At 35.2% G+C, this 27,086-nt stretch overlaps 1 protein-coding gene across 2 annotated transcripts in view; it reads left to right on the forward strand.

Moving 5' to 3' along the window:
* Nucleotides 1-27,086, forward strand: part of LOC140142772 (glycine receptor subunit alphaZ1-like) — a 312,910-nt gene that overhangs the window by 133,985 nt on the left and 151,839 nt on the right. For both annotated transcript variants that reach the window (XM_072164764.1, XM_072164763.1), the window contains exon 4: nt 4,255-4,472. In XM_072164764.1, coding sequence (XP_072020865.1) covers nt 4,255-4,472 — 218 coding nt within the window. The remainder of the gene's footprint in view (nt 1-4,254; nt 4,473-27,086) is intronic.

A 27,086-nucleotide genomic window follows, 5' to 3' on the forward strand; every position in this document is an offset into this window, starting at 1 on the left:
CAAATGCCAAACAAGTCAATCAACTCATTTAATATTCCTTTTGTATAACTTTAGATTTGTGGGTTAAATATATATACACAAAGACCACAGATGGAAATTGTGCTTTCACCAGCGGGATCATCAGTTGATTGCTACCTGTCTTGTTGGGGAGTTTCGGTCCTCTTATAATCAAGACTCCCTCGAGGTGGGGGGCCGGCAGTGAAAGAAACACCACCTCCCGCTGGTGAGCTACTAATTAAATTTAAACTATGCTTCTAGCATCTGTTGCAAAATAAATAACCTGCTTCTCAGAAATGAAACAGGCACAGGCCAGCCAACCAAAAGAGAAGATCAAGCACCAGTTAGCACCCATACTATGTCAGCATAACAAAGCAAGCCGCTTTGCCCATATGGGGATACGCCATCGCCGTCAAAAGGGGGATCTGTGTATATGTACCCCCAGATGACCAATCTAGTATGTAGTAAGCGGACGGGATCTGGCGCCTCTAACCCTACCATGCAGCTGGAATCACTTAACCCTAGCTAACTGGAGTTGATATGAAGGAATGAGAACAAGTAAAAGATATGGCTAGCTGGCCTGCCTGATCTGGCTGAAGATACTGATGATGTACCTAACTTTCAGATTATCTACTCCTCTGAATGTACTTGGACCACACCCACGACGATCCTGATTCTGCAGCCTCTGACGCTGCCCTTAGCTTTCTTCTGTTGAAGCCTAGATCTCGCAGCCACTTCTGCAAATAGTGTGCGAATGGGTAGCAAAAAGCCTTCCAACCTCTATCCTTGCATTCTGCTCTCAATTCTGAATACTTGGTCATTTTTCTCTCATGAGCTTCATCAATGTTGTCTTCCCATGGGACAGTCAGCTCGCCAATGATCACTTCTTTTCCAGCCTCTGACCATATGACAATATCTGGACGCAGTGTGGTGATCAATATCTCTCTTGGAAATCCTCCTTTGCCATCCAGATCAACCCTAATGCACCAGTCGTTTGCTGAAGAAAGGATACTCGATCTTGAACTGGATCAATATGACCTGGACTGAGAGCCCTCCTTTACAAATGATAAACTCAACCCAGAAAGTATCGAAACGATTATAGATGGTCAGATATACCGGGAACTGAAATATATAAAGAAACACCACCTCCCGCTGGTGAGCTACTAATAAAACGCCATCACCGTCAAAAGGGGGATCTGTGTATATGTACCCCCAGATGACCAAACTAGACTGTAGTAAGCGGACGGGATCTGGCGCCTCTAACCCTACCATGCAGCTGATGTCCCTTTACATAAATCAACCAACAACGTATTTAATGATCCTTTAATTTAAATTAACTCTAAAGATACAAATGTCCCTTTAAACAAGTCATTCGACAAATTTGTAATCCATTCAGTAATCAGCTCCTGACCATTTAGTAATCAGCTACTGATCGATTAGCAATCAGTGGTCAGTAAACAATGGTCAGTGATCAGCAATAAGTAATCAGTGATCAGTCATTTACTTTTACCTAACTCTATGGTCGCCTGAATGTTCATACATGCTGGTGATAAGCAATAAATTTCAAAATTCAAATTCAACTAACCTGGAAGTTTCGATGTATGACTACACATATTTTCATCAGACGAATTCTTATGATGTTTTGTTGGACTTGCCCTTCTGTTGACCATTGGCGATTTGCGTCCCTGATCATGACTTTTTCTTGATTTGGATGGCCCCCCTCATAAAGCGGGGATACTCCATATCATCCTTTTTGGAATCCTAGTCAATGTTGTTGTCTTATCTTCTGCAACTGTACAAGTATTATGAAAAATAAATAGAAGTAAAATAGTCACAAAGTTTGTCATTACTTCATAATAAACCTTCAATTATTATCAAGAGTAAGGTGTCATCCAAAAGAATGCTATTAAATTCCAACGCATACTAAGCTAAAATCAATGCATTGTTACCGATTACTATTAAGATTCAATGATAAGAATCTAACAGGTAATTTGATAGTGTTTCAAGTAGTTAATTCAAAAAGTTATTCCATAAGAAAGGTTTATTATATCACTTTACATGGATATGAAAGTGTGCCAAATATGCACTGAACATTTTATATCTTTAGTTTATAAAAAAAATCGTTCTTCATTATTTAAGGTATGGTATTAAATTACTGCAGTACGTTTATAATCGATGATCATTAAGATTAATGAACAGGATAATGCCAGTAAAGATACTTAAATTTGGAGCTCAATAGTCTCGTAACCTTTACGATTTTCAGTTTGTCTAATCAAAATCAGTTATTTTATAGGTTTAGATTGTTAGTATTAACATTACAATCAAGAAAGAATAAGCATCTTATACTTAATCTGCTGTTACAATTTTGTTAACCTACATCCAACACAAGATACCCAGGTTTCTATCATTCAAAAAGACCAAAAATACCAATAATATTCCAGTACTAAAACCGATTGTAAATTTTGTTCATTTTGAACAATTCCTAAGGAAACAAAAGTTTTGAACTCAAAGATGTTGTTGAGTGCGTATGCCCCTCGTCCTTGTTTAGAGTGTCATGTCCTTTTCTGCGGATCCAAATGACTTCCTTGAGCCAATGCCAACATCTATGACCAACTCATCACGCCCTCTACGGTGTCTCCTGTTACCCATAAAAGGAAACAGTCAGGTGTGATGAGTTGCCAGTCTGATGAAGCCACTAGTGTAGTGGTAAAATGTCACTAAAACGTGAGTTAAAAACTTCGTTTTTTGTAGGAATTGTTCAGTTGAAATTTACAGTTGAAATTCCTAATGAACTTGTTCAAAGACTAAAACCGATGTTAAGCATACACTTGATGCAATTCAGGTTATATTTCAAAGTTGCAGTGTGATTGAAAGGATCGGTTTCAATAATATAGGTCATGAAAAATGCTCTCCATGTTCAAAATACCGCGGTCAGCTGTCGGTACACGATTAATGGCACTTGCAACTTTTCAAATCACACCAAATGTCATTCAATCGTATTTTTCACAAAAGCAGTTCAATAGACACAAAAACAGTTCAACTTGAATTTTCAGGATTGAAAGGACGGTTGTTTGGCTATTTACATAAACCTGTGAAGTATATAGTTACAAGGGGAGTATTAGATGGTGTGCTGGGACTTTTCTTCAAGTTGATATAGAGAGTTTGATAAAAATTACACACATAAGATTTATGCTCTGGGGCCCACGTTTTATTAGAGGCTCTTGCAATTGACCTTTGGAATAACATAATGTTCCGTCTAGCGTCGATATGTCCTTTCAAGGTTATGAATTCAACATTCAATCCAAGTTTAACTAGCATTCTTTATCGCGTCCTGTTTCAATCAAACAAAACAAGTATAAGTCATTCTTATAGGGTTCATCACCTCAATCAATAGTACTTATTAACCAGTGCTCTGTGGACAAACATCTTCAACCTTGAGAGAACATTATTGATTGAATTATTTCCACATTAACTCATAGTCTGTGAGTCTAACATAGTGTCCGTTGTATCTAGAAGTAGGTGCATAGATATAGATTGTGATTGCTGAAGGCAGACCTTGACAAATAATTAGGTTTACTGTTACAGTCATACAAGTATTAAAAGGCCTTTTATAATTATAAGGAAGATAAGAGATATGTAATATACGTAAATGCTTGAACTAAAACTAACACTAAAACTTGACCTTTAATTAACTTCAAAACATCTTATGAATTATTTCGTATATGATTTCCACATGGTGAGAAAGGGTACATTAGAAATATTAAGTGTATACGAGGTATTGTTGGTCGATTTTCATTATCTGAATCAATATATTATTGAAAAAAACCACTTTGGTGTTTTGCAAAAGTTCATTCTACAAATCATATACTTTGAAAACTTGCTTAATTTATTGTTGTTAATGAGTTATGTACGTTTTACAAAAGTGTTGTTGTTTCAGCTCTCTTAACAACATAACTCAGGACCTACAAAAGTATATCTGTGTTATTTGAATTCTTCTACACGCTCGCTACGAATTGAGCAATGCAATTTTTGCTAAAGCTCACTACCATTCGCAAGATGCTGCGAACTACTTTTTTTTGGCTGCTTCGACCAACAATACATCGTATACCCTTAAAAGTGCGATTTCCGAAATAATATAGCATTGCGTACATTCTTTTTGTTTTCAAAAGAAGTAACACATAGTAAGTTGAGATGATTTCTTATACTTTAATAACTTACTATCTTAAAAGCAGTTGTTGTTTTTTCTCTTTCCTGCAGGATTATTCTATGACAATATTTTTCCGTTTATACTGGGAGGATGCGCGATTAGCCTTTGATGGGGAGCAATACGAAACATTCGCTGGTGACGATATGAATAACATATGGATCCCTGATATTTTCTTTCTTTACGAAAAGAATGCAAAACATCATGATGTTACTGTAACCAACCGAATGCTGAAAGTCTTTCCAAATGGAGGATTATGGATGAGTACAAGGTAAATTACTTTGTTGGTCTCGTATTTTCTTTTTCTTTTCTTTTCTTTTCTTTTCTTTTTAGTTTTACTTTTTTATTCATCGCATCAAATCAGAGATTCAAATTACAAATTGGTTCCTGTGGCATACAATAACTGCCACGATCCAAGAACTCCGTGTGTCAAGGCTTAACGGTATTTGACGACGTTAAAACAACGGCTGTACGTTACCAATCCTCTTAAACAATTTGCCACTTCGCTTTAAAAATGTGATCACGGATAGAGAATAGGATGGTGGGTGGTATACATTATTTCAGTCACACTGTCTTAAAATATTTTCTCGATGGTGCAGCCTGTGCCTTCTTTTTTGTATTAATGTTATTACCAGTGATTGGCGTCTGAACTATTGGCTTATTTTAGTAAATAAAATCACCTTCCGGTGCAGCTGTTTACCCTATGTTGCTCCATTACGTGATTCAGGTTTTTAAAGAGGGTAATGAATAATATGCAACAGAAACGTGATATGTCAAGGAACACGATGAGATGGTTTACATATCACTCGATACGTCGAGAGATTAGATTATGATTCTTTAATTTTTATATACTTATAGCAAATAATTTGATTGGTCACAAAATGAATACTACCAAAAATCAGCGACGTGACGCACGACGGCAAAAGAAAGAGAGGTGTCTTGACAATCTTTAGATCGCGGGGATCTTGATAAATCTTTAGAGGGCCATTTCTTTTAAACGATTTGGGGTACTGGGCTCAAATTGTCTGTGTGTTCCTTGTTCTCGTATATGAATATTTCTAAGGAGTTTTATCAAAATCTAAGGCGTTCACTTGACCACCCTTTTGACAGTTGCCACTCATGTACGATTTCTGTCATATTTTGTTATTCTTAACCCAAAATTGCGAAATGATATTTAGTAATAACGGCTGGGTAGGCTGTCTGTCCATTTTAAGCTTAAATAGAAAGGGAAAATGAAAGAAACCAATCTGGCTACTTTGGTCGTTTAGCGTGGGGTCTACAGTGGACAAAGTCATAATTATGACTTTATGTCAAAAATTGCTGTGTTGACTTACAAACACAACACATTTGGCTGTTTCCAGTTACATGTACTAACATTACAAATGTGCCAGAAATCAGTTTTGAAAGATCGCACATTATGGCTATAAAGAGAAAGTATGAGAAAGACATGAAGATATATTTTCCAATGTATGCTAGCTCTCAGCCACACATAGGATTTACAAACTAGTGGTTTGCCATCTATATGCCCTATTTAATCGAATTCTATCTGTCTTATATGACAAAACAAAACTCAAAAATAACTTTCAGGTAATCCCATATTTTCATTTAAATTGACAAGTTAAGCTTCAATCAAATTGAAAAGAAAGGCAATGCGCATTTTAAGTCATACAAACATAGCGTGTCTGGAAATATTATAAAAATTATGTATCACACAAATCAGAATATCGGACGGGTACGGACAAATTTTTTTTATATTGAATGCGAAATGAAGTTTCAATAATAATGAAAATAAACAAGTCAACGAAATGTTATATTAAATGCAGAGTAAAAGTAATAAAACCAACGCTTAGAACATATCCGGAATATCTCACCTGCTTGGAATTATACCGGCAGTGGGATGCACACAAAAGCAAACTATAGAGGTTATCCACTTCACTCATGTGTGACTTCCAACAAAAGGCGCTGGTTCCCGTAGTAATCCTCATTCAAACCAATTCAATGCACGACATCGGAGTTACTTGCATGACTTTGGCGGGCTATTTTAAAACAGGCATGGTTGCACATGCAGGTACTTCTTTTGAAAGTCGTAAACAAGGTATAGCAGTCGCTGATGGATATGCAGCTTATAGAACACGGATAAATTCTATTTTTAATACCCTTTCTCTGGTATATGCATAGCAATTTACAATGAAAATTGTGACAATATAAAGGCAATTCGCCGCAGAATTGATGATGTAACAGGATTTAACTACCATAGCAATAGGTTAAAACAATTTTTAAATATATCGCACTGCATTAGTATGTTCACACAGTTGGTTAATGGGCAGGTGTAACCCAGCTTTAATACGTATTCTGCCTCAACACAACACATCGAACCAACTGACGTTATTGACTTTTTGAGATAATTGGCAAAAACCGAGCCTTATAAAATAGTCTTCATAGACTTGTACAGGATGACCCCATTTGAGCGGGGCATTTATCTGGTTTTCTGGGTGAGAAACTGGTTTGCTAGGACATGTAAAATATAAATATCACTACCCTAAGCAACCTATTAAAAGTAATAACTCAATTTCGCCCAAAATGTCAGTTGTTTAATTTGTTCGTACAGGACAGTATTATTTAAACTAAACAAATCAAATTGATGATTTCCATCAATATTGACTATGTACAAGGCAATTAACCATCTGTTTCTATGGGACAGGAAATTGTCAAAAGTCTCAGGGAAAATCTTCAAAAGTTGTCCATTTGGGCTACCAAACCACGGGTTTGGCAACCCTGATTAATTTGGCCTTCAACACAAAAGCATCAAACACTTGAACTAATTCAATAAACAAACACTCTACAGTTGACAATATGTTCTTGTAACGAAGTGGTTGCGTGGCAATAACACAAAAGTACACTCATTTGATGTAGTTCAATCATTAAGCGTAACTCATTTATTTCTTCATATTGGCTTTATACATTTCGATGGCGTTAATGTCGTTAAATATCTTTATCGACCACCTCAGAGAGGTGGTCTCTGAGTCCTGATGTAAAGTAGACTGAAGATGGAGAGGAAGTCTCTCCATATACATACAATTATGAAAGGAATCATAATTAATCTCATCGAATAGGAAGCTTTCTAACAGTAATTGGTACTAAACTTTCCTGACCAATCACAAACTTCCAAGTAGGTTTAGATATCAACTTTCAACCAATCATATGACTGGTATGATTCAGATCACCAATAAAGTGGGTGGTGTCCCTTGAGATGGTCTGAATCCTGGAAAGGGGAAGGCTTGGCCAAGAAGGGACTAATTAATAATATTTTGACATGTTATTTCCTTGGCCAAAACCACATTTATGATTATTTAGTCAGATTAGCCAGAAATCAGGATCGAAATGACCATTACTTTTGAACATACCACTTTCTCTTTGAATACTAAAGCATTTATATATGGTTTTATCAATCTGTATACTGTTTGGTACACAATTATAATTGAAACTAAATCTATAAATATGAACATAAATAGTGAACAAAAATGAATAACACATTGTTCTTTATCAAAATATCACTCAATTGGGGATCATCTTATGTCACAGTTCTCCTTAAAAAAACAGTCACCATTTGAACACTGAATACACCCTAATGTTGACAAATTAGTTGAATAAACAATACATGCTAATTTTTATTTGTTTTGTTTTATGTTTTTTGGGTTTTTTTATTATCATGTATTAAATGTTTTTTTGTTAATATTTCTGGTATTTTGCTGTCAGTCTCTTTCCCCGGCTTGATTTTTGAGGTACTTATCATTCACATGTAGCTACTTACCTCGACAAAACAAAGTGCGTATTTACTTTAAATATTTTGTCCTTCACCTCGAAGGATTCCATAAGATATGCCGGATATTGTCATCTGATCCACTTTCCTAAGAAACTAAGATAGTAACCAGCTCTATAGCTCTGTGTAGGGTTTGATCTCTCTTCTTCTTATATCAATTGCTACCTTTCTTGACCGTTTGTAATGATAAATTTGTTCAACCTGATATCCCTATTCAGTGAACAATATAGCCCTACCTGCCAATGGTGCTCTATTTAATGTTTTCGTAATCAAGTACGCTTCCAATCTTCCTAAAAATTGTAAACGAAAATATTTAATTGCAAATGTTATATGAACATTTGTATCAATTTGTCTTAGTACAAATAACAAAATCCAATAAAGAAGGATGAATTTAAAAGGATGTTTGTCTTGTTTTTGAAACAGCATTAAAGATATCGAAGATAACTCATCAGCAACTCGTATTGCCTAATTAACAATAAATTGACATCTAATTTGCAATGGAAACAGGTGACAGGTAGGATGAAAAAGGCAACCTATGTGCCGATCAAATTAATAAATTGACCTGTAAAAAACATTTGTTTTAAAATCAAATGTCGCGTGTAATAGCTATATCTTAAAAAGATATTCCATCGGCGTTTGTATTCAATCCATGTCGCCCTTGATCATCTCGCCACAGAATAAACAAATGCACCTCATAGTGCCAATCAAATTAATTTCCCGATGAGCAATTTCCAGGTACGCGACTTTTGCCCTGTAAAAACAAATTGTTTTAAAATCAAACGTCGCGTGTAATAGCTACAACCTAAAAAGATATCCCATTGGCGTTTGTATTCAAACCATGTTCTGCTTGATCATCTTACACAAAATAAACAAATGCACCTCGGTTAACTGCACTACATGTCAGCTTTCAGTACAACTCGTGATCCTTGATGCGACCGCTATCATTCCCAGGGGGAATACTTTTGACCGCTGACCAGCCATTAGTAGGGAAATGTGACACTTAAACTTTATTTCAGCAGCTATACACGTCACTAAACTCCTATTATAAGCTGTGTGATGTATTTTAAAGTGGGCCACTGTCAAGTTAGAGGAAATGATAAGTAATATCCACCTAAGCTGATACGATGACAGAATGCAACTTTTTTCCAACACATAAACAGAGTGGACCATTGATTAACGATGACATAATACTGGGGAACAACAATTTAAGAAAAATAGGCTTCCTTTCTACTCCATGTGCCAATACAGGATGTATCAAAATAAAGTATACAGTTTGAAAAATGCCACTAGATTAAAAAGTATATGATGTATTTGGCCAAAACGCTAGTCAACAGCTGAATCAAAAATGTTGTCCTCCCATACATGTAACTGTAAAGTCACTGACGTGTGACCGTTGATAAGGAATCAGTGGTTATTCTTGCAAGCCGAGTACAAATGCAGTTGCGCGAAGTCAATTAAAATCAGATCAACATGAAAATCACATTTAAACACTATCTTCACAATATTTGACAGTCTTAGTCTTCCACATGGCCACCAGGGCGTGACCGTCATTCATTTGTATGCAGATATCAGCTCTCCTCAACATGACATTCACACCATGTCTTATGAGAGACGTCCTGCCTGGGGATGTCAAAGTCTGTAATTCATCAAAGTCTGCAGGTGGACTTCAGGTAGCCCCACAAGAAGAAATCAAAAGATGTACGATCAATATATCTTAAGAGCCATTCCACTTGGTGCTTCAAAGCCTTCACATGATTGCCAAACAATTATGCACTGCAAGGCGTTCTGTCAATTACTGTAAAGAAAGTGGTGAAACTGTGATTTTCATGTTATTTTAATTGGCTTTGCGCAGATGCATTTTCACACGGCTCACAAACAAAGCCACTGAGTCCTTATTAATTGTCGGTATTGTCCCACGCCAGTGATGTTACAGTTGTGAGAGGACAAAACGTTGATTCATCTATCAACTAAATATTATTATCTAGTGGAATTTTTCAAACTGTATACTTTATTTTTATACACCGGGGGAGATACGTTTGACCGCTGACCATTAATAGCCAAATTTGACACTTCAGCAGCTATACACGTCACTAAACTGTCATTGTAACCAGTATGATGTGTTGTAAAGAGGGCCTCTATCAATTTTAAGAAACAATGAAAATTGATATCCATCTAAGCTGATACGATGACAAAATGCAAATTGTCTAAATTCCATGAGGAGAAGGGTCTAAATGCGCGATGATAGAATACGAGTACACATCGCAAAAAAAGGGGGAAAAATCCTATTGAAATACACGTAAGTTAAATAAAAGTATTGTGTTTTCTAACACATGTGACAATATTTTGGCAGTTTTGATAGGATGTCCTGAAAGATAACAATAGAAGATTGTGTAGAAATGCTCTTTGTTGTTACATGTCTTGATTAATAATCACGCGTGAAGCGTGTGGTTTCATCAAGTACCAGAACGTCACTCATCCCTAAACTTTGTTCCTGCTGATGGTAGTGACCATAAAGTTTGAGGTAGATGTACATCTTAATTGTATGATGAGATTGTCTATTTATTTATAACTAATATGCTGGAGGTCTACAAACATCCCAGAAATATTTCACCTGTAGTCATGAATTCGTTTACCAATTGTGGATAAATAAATTACATGTTTTGAATGGGGCTTCTTTGTTTTTTGCCAAATTTTTCATTTCCAAATGACCAAATGATAACTTGAATCCTTCACTTTTAAGCAATTTATAAACAATTTTAGATTTTTAACACTTTCGCTGGGATCACTGAATGGGACTTTAAATGAATGTTTCTTTACTGTTTAAGCAAGAATCGGTAATATTGTTTTAGTATGTGTTTAACATACTTGATTATGAATCCATTGTTAAGTGATTAAGTAGAGTACGGCGATTATGCGTTGTGTATGTTCGTTGTTTGATAAACAACACATCTGACTACTAACAATGATGCTAAATTAAATATAAAGTAACAATAATGTCATCGTGCCCCATTTTATTGCATTTAATTTTATATCGGGCTCCTCAAAAAATGTCACAACAATAAGGTATTTTTGTAATTGGGAACCACAAATAAAATGGGAAACGGGTCATAAATAAGTGCAATAACCATGCAAATGCATAATATACAGCAAAGCGCGCTAAGCCTCATTTCGTGTGCATATTGTTTTTCAATTGACATAGTTTATGTCAAATAAGTACAACAGAATGACAAGTCATGTACACTTGTTGGCATTAAAATCAAATTACTCTTAGAAGTAATCAAAGCCTTCCCAATCCCCGAATCCCGCTTTTTCATCTGCTCCCACACCATAAAGATTTTTTTTTTAAATGTTCACCATTAAAATTGAATATGGTTTGGCAGAAGCAAATTAATGCACACCACCAAAATATGCTAACCTCATTCTGTACTTAGTCGGAGAAATCGGAGAAATTGATGTCAGTCTATGTTCGCTTCCATGGAGCGTTTATCATGTTTATAGGTTATTACATAATGGGCGGACTTGGTCGAAATTTAGCGTGTAAATTAAATAAGCAGAAATCCCTGTTTTTACCACAAAACATTGCAACGTATTAGCGTTCTGGTGGCTAGTTCACGAGAATATTCTGGCAATAGTATGCTGATTTTGACGGATTAGAATATTTCGTTTAAGGATTGATCAAAACATTTACATTGCATCCCCAATATTTTATAGATTAAAACTCGTACATTTAGGTCTTTTACGTTCTTGCCAGTTACAATTCTAAGATAAGCACAATCATTCCATTTTCAGATTCAGCAATAAATCTTGAGAGATAACATTGAGGCAAACGGTGTCTTGCTATTGTAAATAATTATGTGCCAAAATAAATTAACATAAAATGACAAATATTGGACATTTCAGCCGATATTACGCATATGCCAATATAGCAGTGGATGCTACTATCGTATGTGGCACATACGTCAAAAGAAAAATTTAAGGGTAAACAGGTGTATACAATTGAAAAATGCTTCTAATCCAATTGGTCTCTGTTTTGTTGCATAGGTAACATCATAAAATATGCCAAGGTCAACAGGGCCATATTACCAAGGTTACAAACCACCTGTGATATGGCAAACTATTCCTTGTTTTAGGTTTTTTTTTGCAAGCGGAGCAATATGAGACCATTTTGATCAAAATCAGAGAATTCTTCAATACTTGTCCTTTGCAGAATCAATATGTTGACATAACTCAAGAACTATACATCGGAGACAGCTCAAACTACATCCTTTCTGAATCCTTATGAAAAGAGGAATATATTGGTATAATTTTTAACAAGATTTGACCAACTTTGAAATTCAATTCCCTCCATAAACGGCCATTTTGGATTTATGCAATTATCGGACTGTCTCAAAATGTTTAAAATTCTGGTCATCAAGAAATAGTAAAGTGATAAGGAAATGAAAGCATGTTTTTCTTTATCTTCCTCACAGACACAGATAACGCACTTTCAAACGGGGTTGCAACGAAGCCACTTTAATGCTCTATTCTCACGTTTTGACAGTTGTAAAATTAACACGGCCAATCATATTCAACATCTTAACATGATGAATTACCCGGTGAATTGCTTTAACAAGCGATACAAGAAAGCAACGCACACCTTCACTCTGACAGAGCCATAAAATGTTCATACTAGACAGTTAACACGGTTTTGAATTTAACTATGATCAAACAGCATGTCAAGTGCATATCGAATCTTCATGTCAGCAGATTGCCTCAGGGTTGTTATCGCGCCATCCTATAGGCATTATTTCAAAGTAACTTCAGATAAAATAAAATCAAATTGATGATATCCTCACTATGTGCATGGGTCATGTAAATGTCCTGGGAGAAAAGTGGAAGACTACGAGCACAATGGAAACATATATATATTACTATATTCCGAATTGCCCAGAATGTTTATTTATGATCCAACAATTGCCTTCATTTTAAGCCGTGGGTTTGTAAATACAGTGTTTATTTGTGTTCATTTATTTATTAAATATATTCATTATTTACATTATTTATGTGTTTTCGTATTCATTATTGTTACAAATTTCCAATTGTATTCAATTGGGTTGCTTAATGTCCCGGGTGTATTTTTCCTAGCTTTCTAGTTTTATTCATTACTGTTTGTTTTCATTCACTTTCCCCCGTGTGTTCCACCATTCATTTTGAAGTACTTATCATTCACATAAATCTTTATAAATTTGACATGAACCTTTGCTATATAGAATTCGTATCTTCTCAGGGAAAAACACCTTTGGTTGAAATATTAGAGAACTCATATATGCATTGTACCGTACTGATATTGATCTGTAATGCAATTACAGTGTATTATATAGGCCTATACATATTCTAAATCAAAATGTTAAAAGATTGTTGATTTTGGAACGGCATCAAAGATATCAGTAAACCTAGATGACTATTTTACACGTTTAAACGTATCTATTATAAAACAAATGACCTCTTTTTACCTGAAATTTGCAAAGGAAACGGTGTGACGGATAGGTTAAAAGAACAATCCATATGTCTATCAAATTCCCCAGTGGACGACTTAATTTGCCATGTAAAAGCAATTTATTTTGAAATCAGACGTCGCCTATCCAAACAAATCTAAACAAATATTTCATTGGCGTTTGTATTGTCCTCCTTGATCACCTAGCTTACCACAGAATAAACAAATGCACCTCGTTAAACTGCACTTGTGCAGATTTTCGTTCAACCACTACCCTTCCCGGGGGTATGCTTTTGACCGCTGACCATAAGTAGCCAAATTTGACACTTCAGCAGCTATACACGTCACCAAACTATTATTATAAAAAGTGTCATGTGTTTTAGAGTGGCTCACTGTTAATATAGAGAAAATTGAACTTAGATCCTAAGCTTATACGATGACAGAATGCAACTTTTCTATGAGGCGATTGGCGGTTTTGATTGGATCTCCTGTGACATTGTAAAAAATCTGCCCTCTTTCGTTACATACGGTGTCTTGGTTAATATTTAAAACGAACACATGAACAGGGCCATTTTATTTTCAGCATGTACGAATGCCACCTTACCATTATCGCTCACGGATTTAGGGGCCCGAATTTTTGACCAGATAAAGATGCCCTAGTTTATGATATTCTGAACATTCTGATTCTTGTTGGTAACTATCTCTTTGGCATTCACAAACAGATGTCGTGTGTATGCCTATTTATATTAGTACGATGTGATGGGATTGTATGAAGCCGCGCCTTCGCTTCCCATTGATATCAAAATAAGTACCAACGTCTCGTATGACATCAAAATATCATATTTCCACCGAGTTCCTGGCTTAGAATAGAAAGAATTTTAAACTTACACATATAGTTTTAAGCTGATATTATCAAAACAATTTTCATTAGAGCACTTCATAAACTTTGTAGGTGCCAACCACCCAGCCCCTTACCTTCACATTTGCTAGCATATCCTACCCTAAGGTTATGTAGGGTTGTCAATTTTGACAGAGTTACACGAAATACGGAAGGATTTTATGTTGTGCTCACATGAAGCTTTTCTAATTCATTTGAGTAGAGTGGTGCCCACAAGAACTTCATATATGCCATCATTTCGTGAATTAATCAAATTTTACTTCCATTGGCCCATGCCATTACAAGTTGTAGTTTGTTACCTCCGGTAATCCAAACAAAAATGATTTCGGTTGAACCAAAATACGGTACTTAAACAAAGATCCCTCAGATCAATTGATATTCCATTACTTTACATGCCAAAATGTTGACACAAGACTAAATTATATGCCACTATAATACTTTTTGATATTTGGGCACTTGTCTTAAACATGTTAAACAGTGTTCGAACACTCGTGCTAAATCTTATAAGAAAAGGTATCCCAGTCCCCCCCCCCCCCCTGCATATTGTCTAGTCTGTATTTTACTTGTTTCCCCACATCAAGTTGGTGTACCTTGCTCGTTTTCCTTTCTGTTGTTTATATTCAAGGTATCCTCTTGTATCATTTATTGATCCTTGATGTGTTTTGTGTCCTCGTCCGTTGGATTCACCATTACCCACTTTATCCCAGTACGTTTATATTGAATTTACTGTGCACAATGTTGATGGAGAACGCGTTTTAGAAAGTGTGTGAAAGTGAACATTTCTTGTACATCTGTGTCACCCCAATTGGAAGCCAAAATAAATTAGTCCGCGAGTGTACGTATAGCTTCATTAAGTGTTAAAAATCGTTGATCCCTAAAGTTGGTGACTGTACTCCTATAATGATGGTTAGTGACATAGCATTTCAGGTAATCTTAATTGTGTTCATTTTAATTATCTTCTAGCGATCTAATTTGAAGACTTTCCCCTTTTCACCCACTTCCTACTTCCATCACCATGCTCTTAAGCAAGAATGCGCTTTGCTGAAGTAGCCAAGCCTTTACTGTGGATGATATGAAAAACTCGCCATGTTTCGAACCTTGGCCTGATTGAACGTGTTGAAATCACTCAACTTCGGACTTACTTGAGAGATAACAACCGTACACCGTGAATCAGTCAGCTTATCGACATACCACTGTGTTAAAACAGCACTAGTCCGCACGAACATCGACTAACTTAAATCTTTCGATGTTCAAGGAGACACTGTGTTTGTGCTGCTTGAAATGTCAGCAGTATTTGACAGTGTGGAATACGAGATACTTCTACGTATGCTGAAAGATTATGAAGTGTACAGTTTATAAATGGTTCACTTCTTACCTTGACACCATGCAACGGTCAGTTATTTTTGATGGTAAAAATCAGACTCAAGTGGGGTGTTCTAGAAGGATCAGTTGTGGGTCCTAAAATAACCTATGCTAAGGACGCACAACAGTTTTAATCAGGCCCTTAGCTCGGCTATGCTGTCTAGACTGAAGGGCTGCATCTTTGACATTGGGGAGTGATTGACTTAACTTCTGCTGAACGACACCAAGACTGAAGAATATTATGGCAAGTCTCGCAATACTCCTGAAATGTATCTCAAAAAGGTCACTCTCTCCATTTGAAATGCTCCTTAGCCATAACACATGTATAAAAAACCTATGTCGCAGTGTCTCCTACGCAATCTACCAAATCGGGAAGCTGCGTAGATACCTTTAATGCTGACAATACTGAGAAAAAATTAGTCCATACATTTATCACCTCTCATCTAGTAAACTGCAATAGCATTATTGCATGTCTGTCTTCTAAGGCTCTTGGCAGACTTCAACGTGTCCAGAATACGGCAATAAGGATTCCTACAGTATCCAAGAAGGCATGCTACACTGGATGCATATTTGTGATAGAATTGTATTTAAAATTACTCTATTGACATACAAGATTCTGTCTGGAATAGCTCATGCTTATTTATCAAACCTGATGTCTCCTTATAATCCCCACGGTCATTGAGATCAGCGTCACAGAACCTACTTTGTGGGAAACCATCTAACTCTACAACCTACACTATGGACCACAATAGCCTCACCCCAATGGCATAGGACAATAACCTCAATTAAACACTGGTAGTGACAAATTAAGACCTCAAGTTGCAGAGTATGAGTTTTTGTACCCTATTTTTCAAAGGTCAATCAATGAATGTACCAATGTATTGGGGTTTGTGTTATGTGCTATGTGTGCTATGGCAGGTCTTTCTCTGTGCTGTTACCTAAGATTTGGAATGGAATGCCAATCACTGTAAGAGACTCGGATAATAATTCCGATTGCCCTTAAAAACCACTTCGTAAAGTGTGATTATTCAATTTATTTTCATATTTGCGTTTGCATTCACTTTTTCATTGTATTTTCCATTTGAAGATTCTTACGCATCTTCTCCATGACTTGTTACTTGATTTGTTCAGTGCGAGACCTCCTGTTTTATGCACTATAATACGTTTTCGCAATTTAAGTAACGCTGAAGATATTAATTCGTAAAAAAAATTGTCAAAACATGTTGTAAGACAATCTCATTAGAGGAATGTTTCATTACTGTTTAAGCAAGAAATCGTTTATTTAGTTTTTTGCTCCATCCATGTGCATTGCAAACTTGATAATCAATCCATGGTTAAGTGATTAAATAGAGTACGGAGATTATTTGTGTTGTGTCTGCGCGTTGTTTGATAAATAACGTTTTCAAAACATCTGACTACTCACAGTGATAGTAAATTAAATTTAAAGTAGCAATCTTACCATCTTGATTAGTTTCATTGTAAGTAATTACATCGAGCTCCTCAAATGACGTTGTCAATTACAGTTTATTTGTACAACTGATACCCCCCTATTCATATTGCTCTGCAATTGAACTCAATGTTGTTATATCTTCACATTACATCTTTTTTTCAATCGAAAGTGGTTCAATATATGCAATATCCATGCTTGGCCATATCAAAGAGCGCTAAAACCTCATTTCATGTACATATTGTTTTTTCAATTGACACACTTTATGTAAAATATGTACCATTGAATGACAAGTCATGTACACTTGTTTGCATTAAAAGCAAAATACTCCTAAAAGTGATAAAAGCTTTCCCAATCCCTGACATTTGTAACTAACTCTATATTTTCTCCGCTCCCAAGAAAAAGCAACCTACATGTAGAAAAAAATCATGCTAAGATCACCGTGTAAATTGGAAAATGGCTTGCTTGAAGCCAATTGACGTCTGGCACCTGACCTCATTTTGGACTTAATCGTAAAATGTAGAATTACAATAAAATTGATGTCACTTTATGTTCTCTTCCATGGAGCATTTATAGGTTACTATGTTACTAAACATTGCGCGAGACTTGGTCGAAATGTCATTGTTTATTAAATAAGCGGAAAGACCTGTGAAGTGTTAATACACTTACATATATATCTTAAAAGACGTTGTTGTCATTGATGAACAGTTTCGTCAAGACACTGCTAAACTTGTGAAATGTTTTTTCTTCTGAAAAAGTCTTCTTTTATTTCCTGAATAACACATTTGTGTATAACGCCAGGAGTAGATTTTCAGGTGGAGGTAGTACATAAACGCACAACGTCAATTTGATGTAATTTAAGAGTCCCGATTGGTTACAGCGATTGACATGGTTGAGGTGACTTCACATTGAAGTCGCGTGTTCACGTACCGCATGGTGAGGAATAAACCAAGCGAATTAGCCCAAACAGTTATTTAATCTTTAATAGATTTGCTGCTTTAAAATGTTTTTGTGTGTGATGCTTTCAATTCTATATTTTGACAATTGACTTAATGATGATGTTGATGATGATGGTGTTGATGATAATAATGATGATGATGATGATGGTGATGATGATGATAATGATGATGATGATAATGATGATGATGATGATGATGATGATGATGATGAGGATGATGATGAGGATGAGGATGATGAATGGCAACATACGATTAATTTAATAATGACAAAATAAATAATGCCTAAGTTACGAAAATATTTGGTTGTAATAAAACGTTATATGAACGGTTGTTTTGTGAGCATTTTGCACACGTTATTATTTGGTTATTAATACGTTTTTGTGCAAACAATCAGCAATCAAGAAACCACGGTTACGTGGTAGCGTTTTTAAAACGTTTTTAAAACGTTTTACAAAAACGAAACCAAACTAAAACCAATTTGAAACGTTTTGAAAACGTTTTGTGTTTGCTGGGTATAGAGTGTAATGTGTTAATGTTCAATGCTTCTATGTTGTTAAGTTGTAGTGTACAATACGTAAGCCTCTTAAAGGTAAACGTTGCTTTAATAGCAAGTAAATTATACAGTAATCGAACCAGACGTCGGAATGACCAATACTATTGAACATGTAAAACATTCCCGGATGCTGGAAAGGAAATGCCCCGCAGGTGATTTCTATAAAAAAGGAAACCTTTTTGGAAATTCAATTGTGACTGTCTGTGAATTGTTCTGTCTGCGGGGCCTTCCTGGGACTGTGCAGCATAATGTCTACTACAGTAGCGTTATCCATCAGTACGAGCGTACACACACTTGGCATAGAGAGTTTCGCTTACTTTTTGATTTAAAGTAAGGTTTCTAGAACAATAAATGTACTATTTAGAAAAAAAATCATAATGATCAACATTAAACCGTGAAACAGAATTTAAAGAAAGTGCTCTTTCATTGGCTAAATTCCCCGTATCACTCGTCTATTGTAAAAATACGGGCTTAAATCAACAACGTACTTGCTACCTCTACGGTCTTAAAGGGAGTTTCCGGCAATCATAACATTATGCATTATATATTAGAAAAATAATTATCAAGCACGAATCATGTGGTTTTGTTGAAAACAAACTCATATTGACCATAAAAACGAATATTAAAAAACAGTCGGCTCTAAACACGCGATATTCAAAATCCCCGCGCCGAAGTGCAATGGCGTTATGGTTGTGGTCAGCCTTCATTGTATTACTGGGACGCCATTGCACTCGACACTTTCGGCGCCCGGGAATTTTGAATATCGCGTGTTGAGAGAAGGTAATGTTACTATATCATCGGGATCACGCGCTTGAGAAATGAACCACGATCGAAACAATCACCACACAAAGTATATGACACTCGAAGGAATACAAAAATAGCGTGATCCGGTAACCAAGAGAATCACATAACCACTTTGATGCTGAATAGCAATGTACTAGTACTAAGAATTTCTTGCATCCTAAAATATTGTCCAAAGGGAAAGGTTTATTCCACGAAAACAACAGTTTGAGTCGTGAAACGCGCTTGTGGCTCGTAAGGCGTGCTTTGCATATCCGGTTTCATCTTCGAAATCTAGTTTCATTCATTAAACGACATCTATTGGCATTACATCCTATGATTATTGTGAAGATAATGATATGATGTGTCAGTGCTATTAATTAAATCATTCTTTGCGAGAATGTGTGAGATAAAAACACGAAAAACATTTATTGCAAAATACATTTAATATGTTTGAATAGTCATTGTAATTCATAACTTGAGTCAGGCCTTGCTAGTTTGTGCAATCCCAGAGGGGGCAATCCCATGGATTGAGCATATTGAATGTGATATGTGCATGATACAATGAAACTGTAACAACAAATTGAAAAGCTTCAAAGAGCTATATTTCCCTTACTGGTAGTAACACATTGCAGTGTAGTGAAAGACACGGATATTAGGGTGAGTAGAATCTACACGCCTACAGGCTTCTAGAGGTGGGAGGCGTGAAAATAAGAAAGTAAAACTCTTAAAATTGGGTCACTTGTGTTTGGTACAGTTTTTATTGAACACATCAAATGAATTAGTTATATTGCTTTTATATACATGAACAAACTAAAAACGTCGGTTGCCTGCTATTTTGGAAACATAAACATATTTCGAGTGTTTTCGTATACTTTTCTGTCGATTTAAAGCCATATTATAACATTTGCTGAGCAAGACGCCCTCAATATTTTCACAATTTTGTTTTTTATATTGATCATATTATACTTTATTAAACCAACATACCCTGCAAAAATCTAGACCCTGGGTGCTTTAGTTGTCCAAATCCGAGATTTTGAATAAAATGCAGGAACAGTCGTTTTATTATTACGGTGGAAATATAGTCGAACGCATAGGCGATGTTCATAACACAGTACGTACATGGCGTGCGGGACGGTGATCTACACAAAAAAAGATCGCACTGTAACACGGCCGAAGGAGTGATACGTATTGGCGACATCGGCGCTGGTAGTGAATTCCAATTTTATTTGCTTTGCCTTAGTTGTTCGGCTCAAAATTAAAAGGGGATATATCTGACAATAAAAGATAACATTTTATCGCAAAGAAATACTAATCTATTTTGTATGAAAATGTTATAATATGGCTTTTAGGTGTACAAATATGATGTTTTATCATATTGAGTGGCACCTGTGAGCTGGAGTGTATGGACATGTCAGGCCCATGTAAAAGGAGGCGATGAGATAGAAGTTTAGCAATATATATGTAAATATACAATCCTTTGAATGTAAGACAACCGAATAACCTTATCCGAATTGGAAAAAGAAAACACATCTTGAAATAGTTTAAATGTCATATTTCCCAGACAAAGTGGTAATAGAAGTATGCATTACTCTGATTATGTTTCGTCACCATAGAAACTGAACTGTGAATTTGATACATCTTGACTCTGAGATCACAGCTGGTCCATTTTGACTGTCAAAAGAAATAGAGTCAGTCAGTTTATACAAGTGTTACTGCAATCAATACCTACACGAGACAACTAAAATAGGACAAAGTATGCAAGTGTCTGTTAAAGTTTGTATTTTTGTTATACTTGTTAACGGATCTGGAATGAGCGTTTTGAGCGTTTCGACAGTATTTTTTGTGGGACATGAGAGCACATCTCGAATTCTTTCTGATATCAAATAACTTTCAATTTTTGAAAGTCACGATATAATACAAATTTTATGACAAATTATTAAAATTTGATATTTTTCACATTTTTGATATATAACAGTCCTCGAAGTAAACTTTATAAATCTAATGATATATTCTTAAAGTGTATGTAGCTGGGAAGAAAAAGCCGACGATCAATTGAAAATGTTGACCTTTCATATTGAAGATATGGATTTTTTCCCCAAAAAGACTTAATTTTGTTTGGTGTTTTGGGAAAAACCATATCTTCAATACGAAAGGTCAACATTCATAGCGAGTGTGTAGAAGAATTCAAATATCACAGATATACTTTTTGTAGATCATGTGGTTCTTGAGTTATGTTTTAAAGAGGGCTGAAACACAACACTTGTGTAAATCATACATAGCAAGTTTTCAAAGTATATGATTTGTAGAATGAACTTTTGCAAAACATCAAAGTGTTATTTTGAATATAATAATGTATTGATTTAGATAATGAAAATCTATTTTGGCTACTTCGACCAACAATACCTCGTCTACCCTGCTATGGAAATTATCAGGAAATATGGATAAGGTTTTTTAAACCGGTGTGTTGGTAGTATGTGTCCGAAACCGTTACTAATTATTATAAATATGCATGCCACCGGTGTTGGATAGTAACTTTTTTAACACCCTGATTAAGTGTCTAGGGGAATAAGCTATTAAGTTTACCTTAACCATTTATGAGACCAATTGCTATAGTTTATATATTTTGCTTTAATTGTTGTTATTCATTGTGTTTCATAATGACCAATTGTATAAGACTCTTTTAAAATTCATTTATTAGCTTTTCCATGTATCGATGGAAAATAACAACGGATTATTGATTTATATTTACAGTATGAAAGTATTGTCTACAGCGCTTGTAAATATAAAAGCAAATTTAACATGGACTAAGCAGTGGGGTTGCTATCATCTACTGCAAATACGTTAGGCATCGACATGGGAAAAAATAATCAAATTTAATTGTTTATTGACTTTAATAATAATCACGACACAATTTAGCTAAAATAGATGTCATATTCAATGTAATGATTGGAGCTCCTTAAATAAGAATTCTACTGTTTGTGAGATGCTTACCGGAAAAAACAGTAAACCACGCTAATTATCAATTAGTGATATTGTGAGCAGTGACCTCGGCAATTGGGGACGATCTGTCAGAAGGAAAATGCTAGGGTATGCTGATAAATAGACACAATTATTTGGGTTGAACAATTGACGTATTATCAAAATTCAAAATCCAAATTATGTGAAATGACTTGAAACGTTACCCAACAAACATAAGAAAAACTAGAGCAATTGTGCCCTTTGCAAGGGCACGAGGTAAGTTAGACGGATGACTTTGGCGACCTGATCAAGCAGCAACACTGTGCTGGATAGGGTACATTTGAATAAGACTTTTTTCATTAATTGCCGTTTTAAATACTTGATCGTGAAAAGCTGGCATTTTGAAAACTTGACCTTTGACCTCTTTATGACCCCCTTAATGACCTTAAATTAATTTTAAAATATTTTAAACAAGTTTAGAATGTCATAAGGATCATTGCATTTAAATTTCAGCTCAATTGGAGCATTTTGAAAAAACTTGACCTTTGACCCCTTTATGACCCCTTAATGACATTGAATGATTTAAAAATGTTTAGAATGTGATAAGGATCATTGCATTCAAATTTCAGCTCAATTGGGAGCATTTGAAAATCTGACCTCATTTTTGACCCCGTGACCTCTAATGCCTCCTCTAATTGACATGCAAACCCAGAACTTGTGTAGAGTGTGTAAAGCTGAGTAACATGACCATGCTATGCAATATGTAGGAGAAGTAGCATTTTTGGTTAAAATTACCTTTTTTGACCCCTGCGACTCACGGAAGACCTCTGACGTTAAACAACCCATAGCCTTTATAGCCAGCTACCAAATACTGCTTGTGACTAAGGATGTGGAAGAAATAGCAAAGTGTGAGAAAAAAAATACTTATACAATAATATTAAACAATATATTTAAATATGTAATATTAAAAAACAGACAAGGATTTGGACTTGACATCCCTCAAGAGCTGAAGACCATTGACAATTGACAGTCACGTAATTACGGCCAAAGAACGGAAAGAGGTACGTGACGGGTGATATTGTGAACAGTGACCTCCTCAATTGGGGACGATCTGTCAGAAGAGAAATGCTGGAGTATGCTGACGTATTTTCAAAATCAAAATCCAAATTAGATATTGTAGTTTTAATCAAATTTGAAATTATTCATGTGAAGTTTTTATTTATTTATTTTTATTTTTTTCCTTTAACGTTAATGTCGAATATCTGTATTCAATATATTTTTTCTACAACGCTTTAACCCCCTGAGCACTACCTCCCGATCTAACATTGCCTCTGATTGGTCAATTACATGATATCTTCACTTTAATCACCAATCAGAATGGAGCTTTTACAAATAATCCCCCCAATTGTTTTGTGTGGTGAAATTATTCTAACAATGCTGTTGATTGGTCCAATTGATAATGAAAACTTCTTTTTGGCCAATCGGCAGGTAGTTCTCATGGGGTTAATAATCAATATGACAAGTTGGACCTGTATGTGCATAGAGGTTAATTGCTGTCACCGTCACTTTGATTGACTCCTTGCAAGTTACACATTATGTATCAGAAGAGTTAATAAACTTACTTTGTCGTCGTCGTCTTCTTGTAACCGTTCTGTTATGGAGTAGAGCAATATAAACCATAAAACGTGTCTAATTATTGTTCAATTATAGAGGTGTAGATTTTAGTATTAAAAGGTTAACTACCTACGTAATTGAGTCCTAATCATATACGATAAAGCCGGTATACTTTGAACTAAATGTTTGCTACTTTTTCTCCCTTTTAACTTTATCAAACATTTTACCGCTTCCCCTAAAAAAAAGCCGAGAGTGCTAACTCGCTTATTTACTAATTGCAATTTTAACTTGTTCTTGAAACTATCTTTTGTTTTTGGAGTAGAATTCCGTGTTTGAAAGTCACACAAGGTCACGCGCGCGTGACGAGGAATTAGTGTGCAATGCGTTTTCGTCCGGTATTGATTTCTTATTAGAAAGGAAATGCCCTGAAGGTGATTTCTATAAATCGGAAACCATTTTGCAAATTCCGTTTCAACGTGACTGTATTTGAACTGTCCTGTTTGTAAGGCCTTTTCAGACTGGTGTCCTAAATATTGTGGAAAAATATCTACAATTATAGAAGTATAACTTGTATCAATATAAAACTGACATTGACATAAGTTGAAAGAGCATACATCTGAAAATTAACACAGGAGTTGGATATGCCAAAAGATGTTATAATGATTGCCGTTTTATGAACGACGGGGAATGCCAGACTTCAAATATTATCACCATGAAATTAAGTAACAGAAATGTAAACACATTTTAGTTCATATATTTTGGAACATTTTATTGGATTTACCGAATTAGGTACCAAAACAAATCAAAATTAAAAACAAAAATGTTAAAGCATTTGTATATACAATTTTGATTTAATTTTAGCCACATTGGCAGGATGTAACAGATTGATATAATAATCTATTTTGTGGCAGTTTTTAGTTTGCAAAATAAGTTTAATAAGATACTTCGAACACTAAGTTATTTTGCATACAGTATGACCGATGATACCTAAGTTCAAAACTCATTGCATGCGATACCAGAAGTGATTTCAGTACTCATTCGAATAAGGATCTCTATTCAATTCTTTAAAGCAATGTATGTCATGGAAAATTTTAGAAATCAGTCAAAGCTGATTATTGCAACAACAAAAAAAGCTGCTCTGGTACTGGTTCTTGATTCCAATTTTCTTTGGATAAAGCATCAAGATGCCAGAAAAATATTGCTTGATTTCAAACCAGCCAGTAATATGACACTGTATATAGAAATACTACAACTGCTTGAGGATTTAAAAATTGTATTCATGTTAGTGATGGATAGAACAATAAGTCATTGTCAACGCTTAGGCCACTGTTTAATTTCCTCGTATCAAACACGGGTGTGGTTCTTCTCAATTCGGGAAAAAATTTCAAAATAGTTCACCGACCCATATTATCATGATTAATTCTACGAAAAAAGTAGTTTAATTGTTGGAACGCGCTTTGCGATCGTAAGGGGTGGTTGCCATACCCGGCTTCATTTCCGAAAACTAGTTCATTAATTTTTATTAAACGATTTTTGCTTTGCAAAACAGCTCATTAATGTGAATAAATATGATTTGTAAAGCATGGTAAATTATGTTAATTAAATCATGCTTTCAGAGATGTTTGTAAGATGAACACTAGAATATAAAATTATTGCAGAAATACAATACAACTATTCAAATAGTACATTTGAATAAATATATCTGGTGGTACTCATATAATAAAACTGCAATAAAAAGTAAGCAGCTTCAAATGTATAGCTGTATTCCCCTTCGTGGTATTATAGCACTTACGAGTTGGTACTGTAGCGAAACATTAGTGTGCGCAGAATATACATGCCTATAGGTACATGCAGGTAAGAGGCGTGAAAAAAGGCAAAGCACTCAAAATTGGGTCGTGTTTCTTAGATTGCCCTTAGTTTTGATTGAACACATATCAAATGCATTTCTGTTATTCTATAATACATTAACAAAACAAATATCGCAATTGGCTTGCTACTTATAATATCAAAACAAATTGAATATACATTTTTCGTGTTATTTTTTAGTAAGGCCTAGAATTATTTAGGTACACAAATTTTTTTTTTTATTATTTAATGGTACCTGCGACTGGGGTGTGTAGACATGTGTGCCCAGGTAAAAGGAGATGGCCGATGGGTAGATAAAGCTTAACAGTATAAATTGTAAGTATATTTAATATACCTGAGGCTGAAATGTAAGACTAATAAAGTACATTATCCGCACATGAAAAAAATCATATCAAAATAGGGTAAAATGTCACATGTTCATGATATAAGGGTATGGAAATATTCATTATTCGCATAACACAAGGCGTTTCGTCACCATAGTAACTGTATTAAGAATTTGATATATCTTGAGACTCAGATCACAGCTGATATATTTTGACTGTCGGAATTTAAGGGGTCAGTCACAAGTGTACCAGAATCTATACTTTATACAAGACAACATTACACGTTGGTTTTGTTCTTCTTGTTTTTGATGTTAGCATTGAAATGTTAAGATAAAATTAACTACGTTCGCTATGGAACTTTCCGGTCAACTTGAATGTTATAGTGTTAAATTCAGAAAAAAACAACATCCGTTAAAGCAAGTTTTAAATGCAGTTAACATGGTTACTGTTTAAGAAAATTTTAAGATACAAAATGACGTCATCTTTTGGGAAACCTTTCGATCTCGTAAAAATTAGTTAGCTTGAAATTCCCCTGCACCAGGAACTAAATGGTCATTATCATTATGAGTAAAGTTTCGTCCTGCTATAAATTCAAAAAAATGTTTCCTTACTGAAATCATCTTTTTTCGTCAAATACCGTGCTTGAAACTCACACAAGGTCACGCGCGCGTGACGAGGAATGCACATTTTCGCCAGGTATTGATTCCACCTTATTATTAGGAAGTACAAGTAAGTAATAGAGTGGCCACTACTATTGAAAAAGGTAAAACATTCCCGAACGATGAAAAGGAAATGCCCTGCAAGGCAATTTCTATAAAAAGGAAACCAT

Source organism: Amphiura filiformis, chromosome 20 (assembly GCF_039555335.1).
Source record: "Amphiura filiformis chromosome 20, Afil_fr2py, whole genome shotgun sequence".
In the NCBI taxonomy this organism is placed as follows: domain Eukaryota; kingdom Metazoa; phylum Echinodermata; class Ophiuroidea; order Amphilepidida; family Amphiuridae; genus Amphiura; species Amphiura filiformis.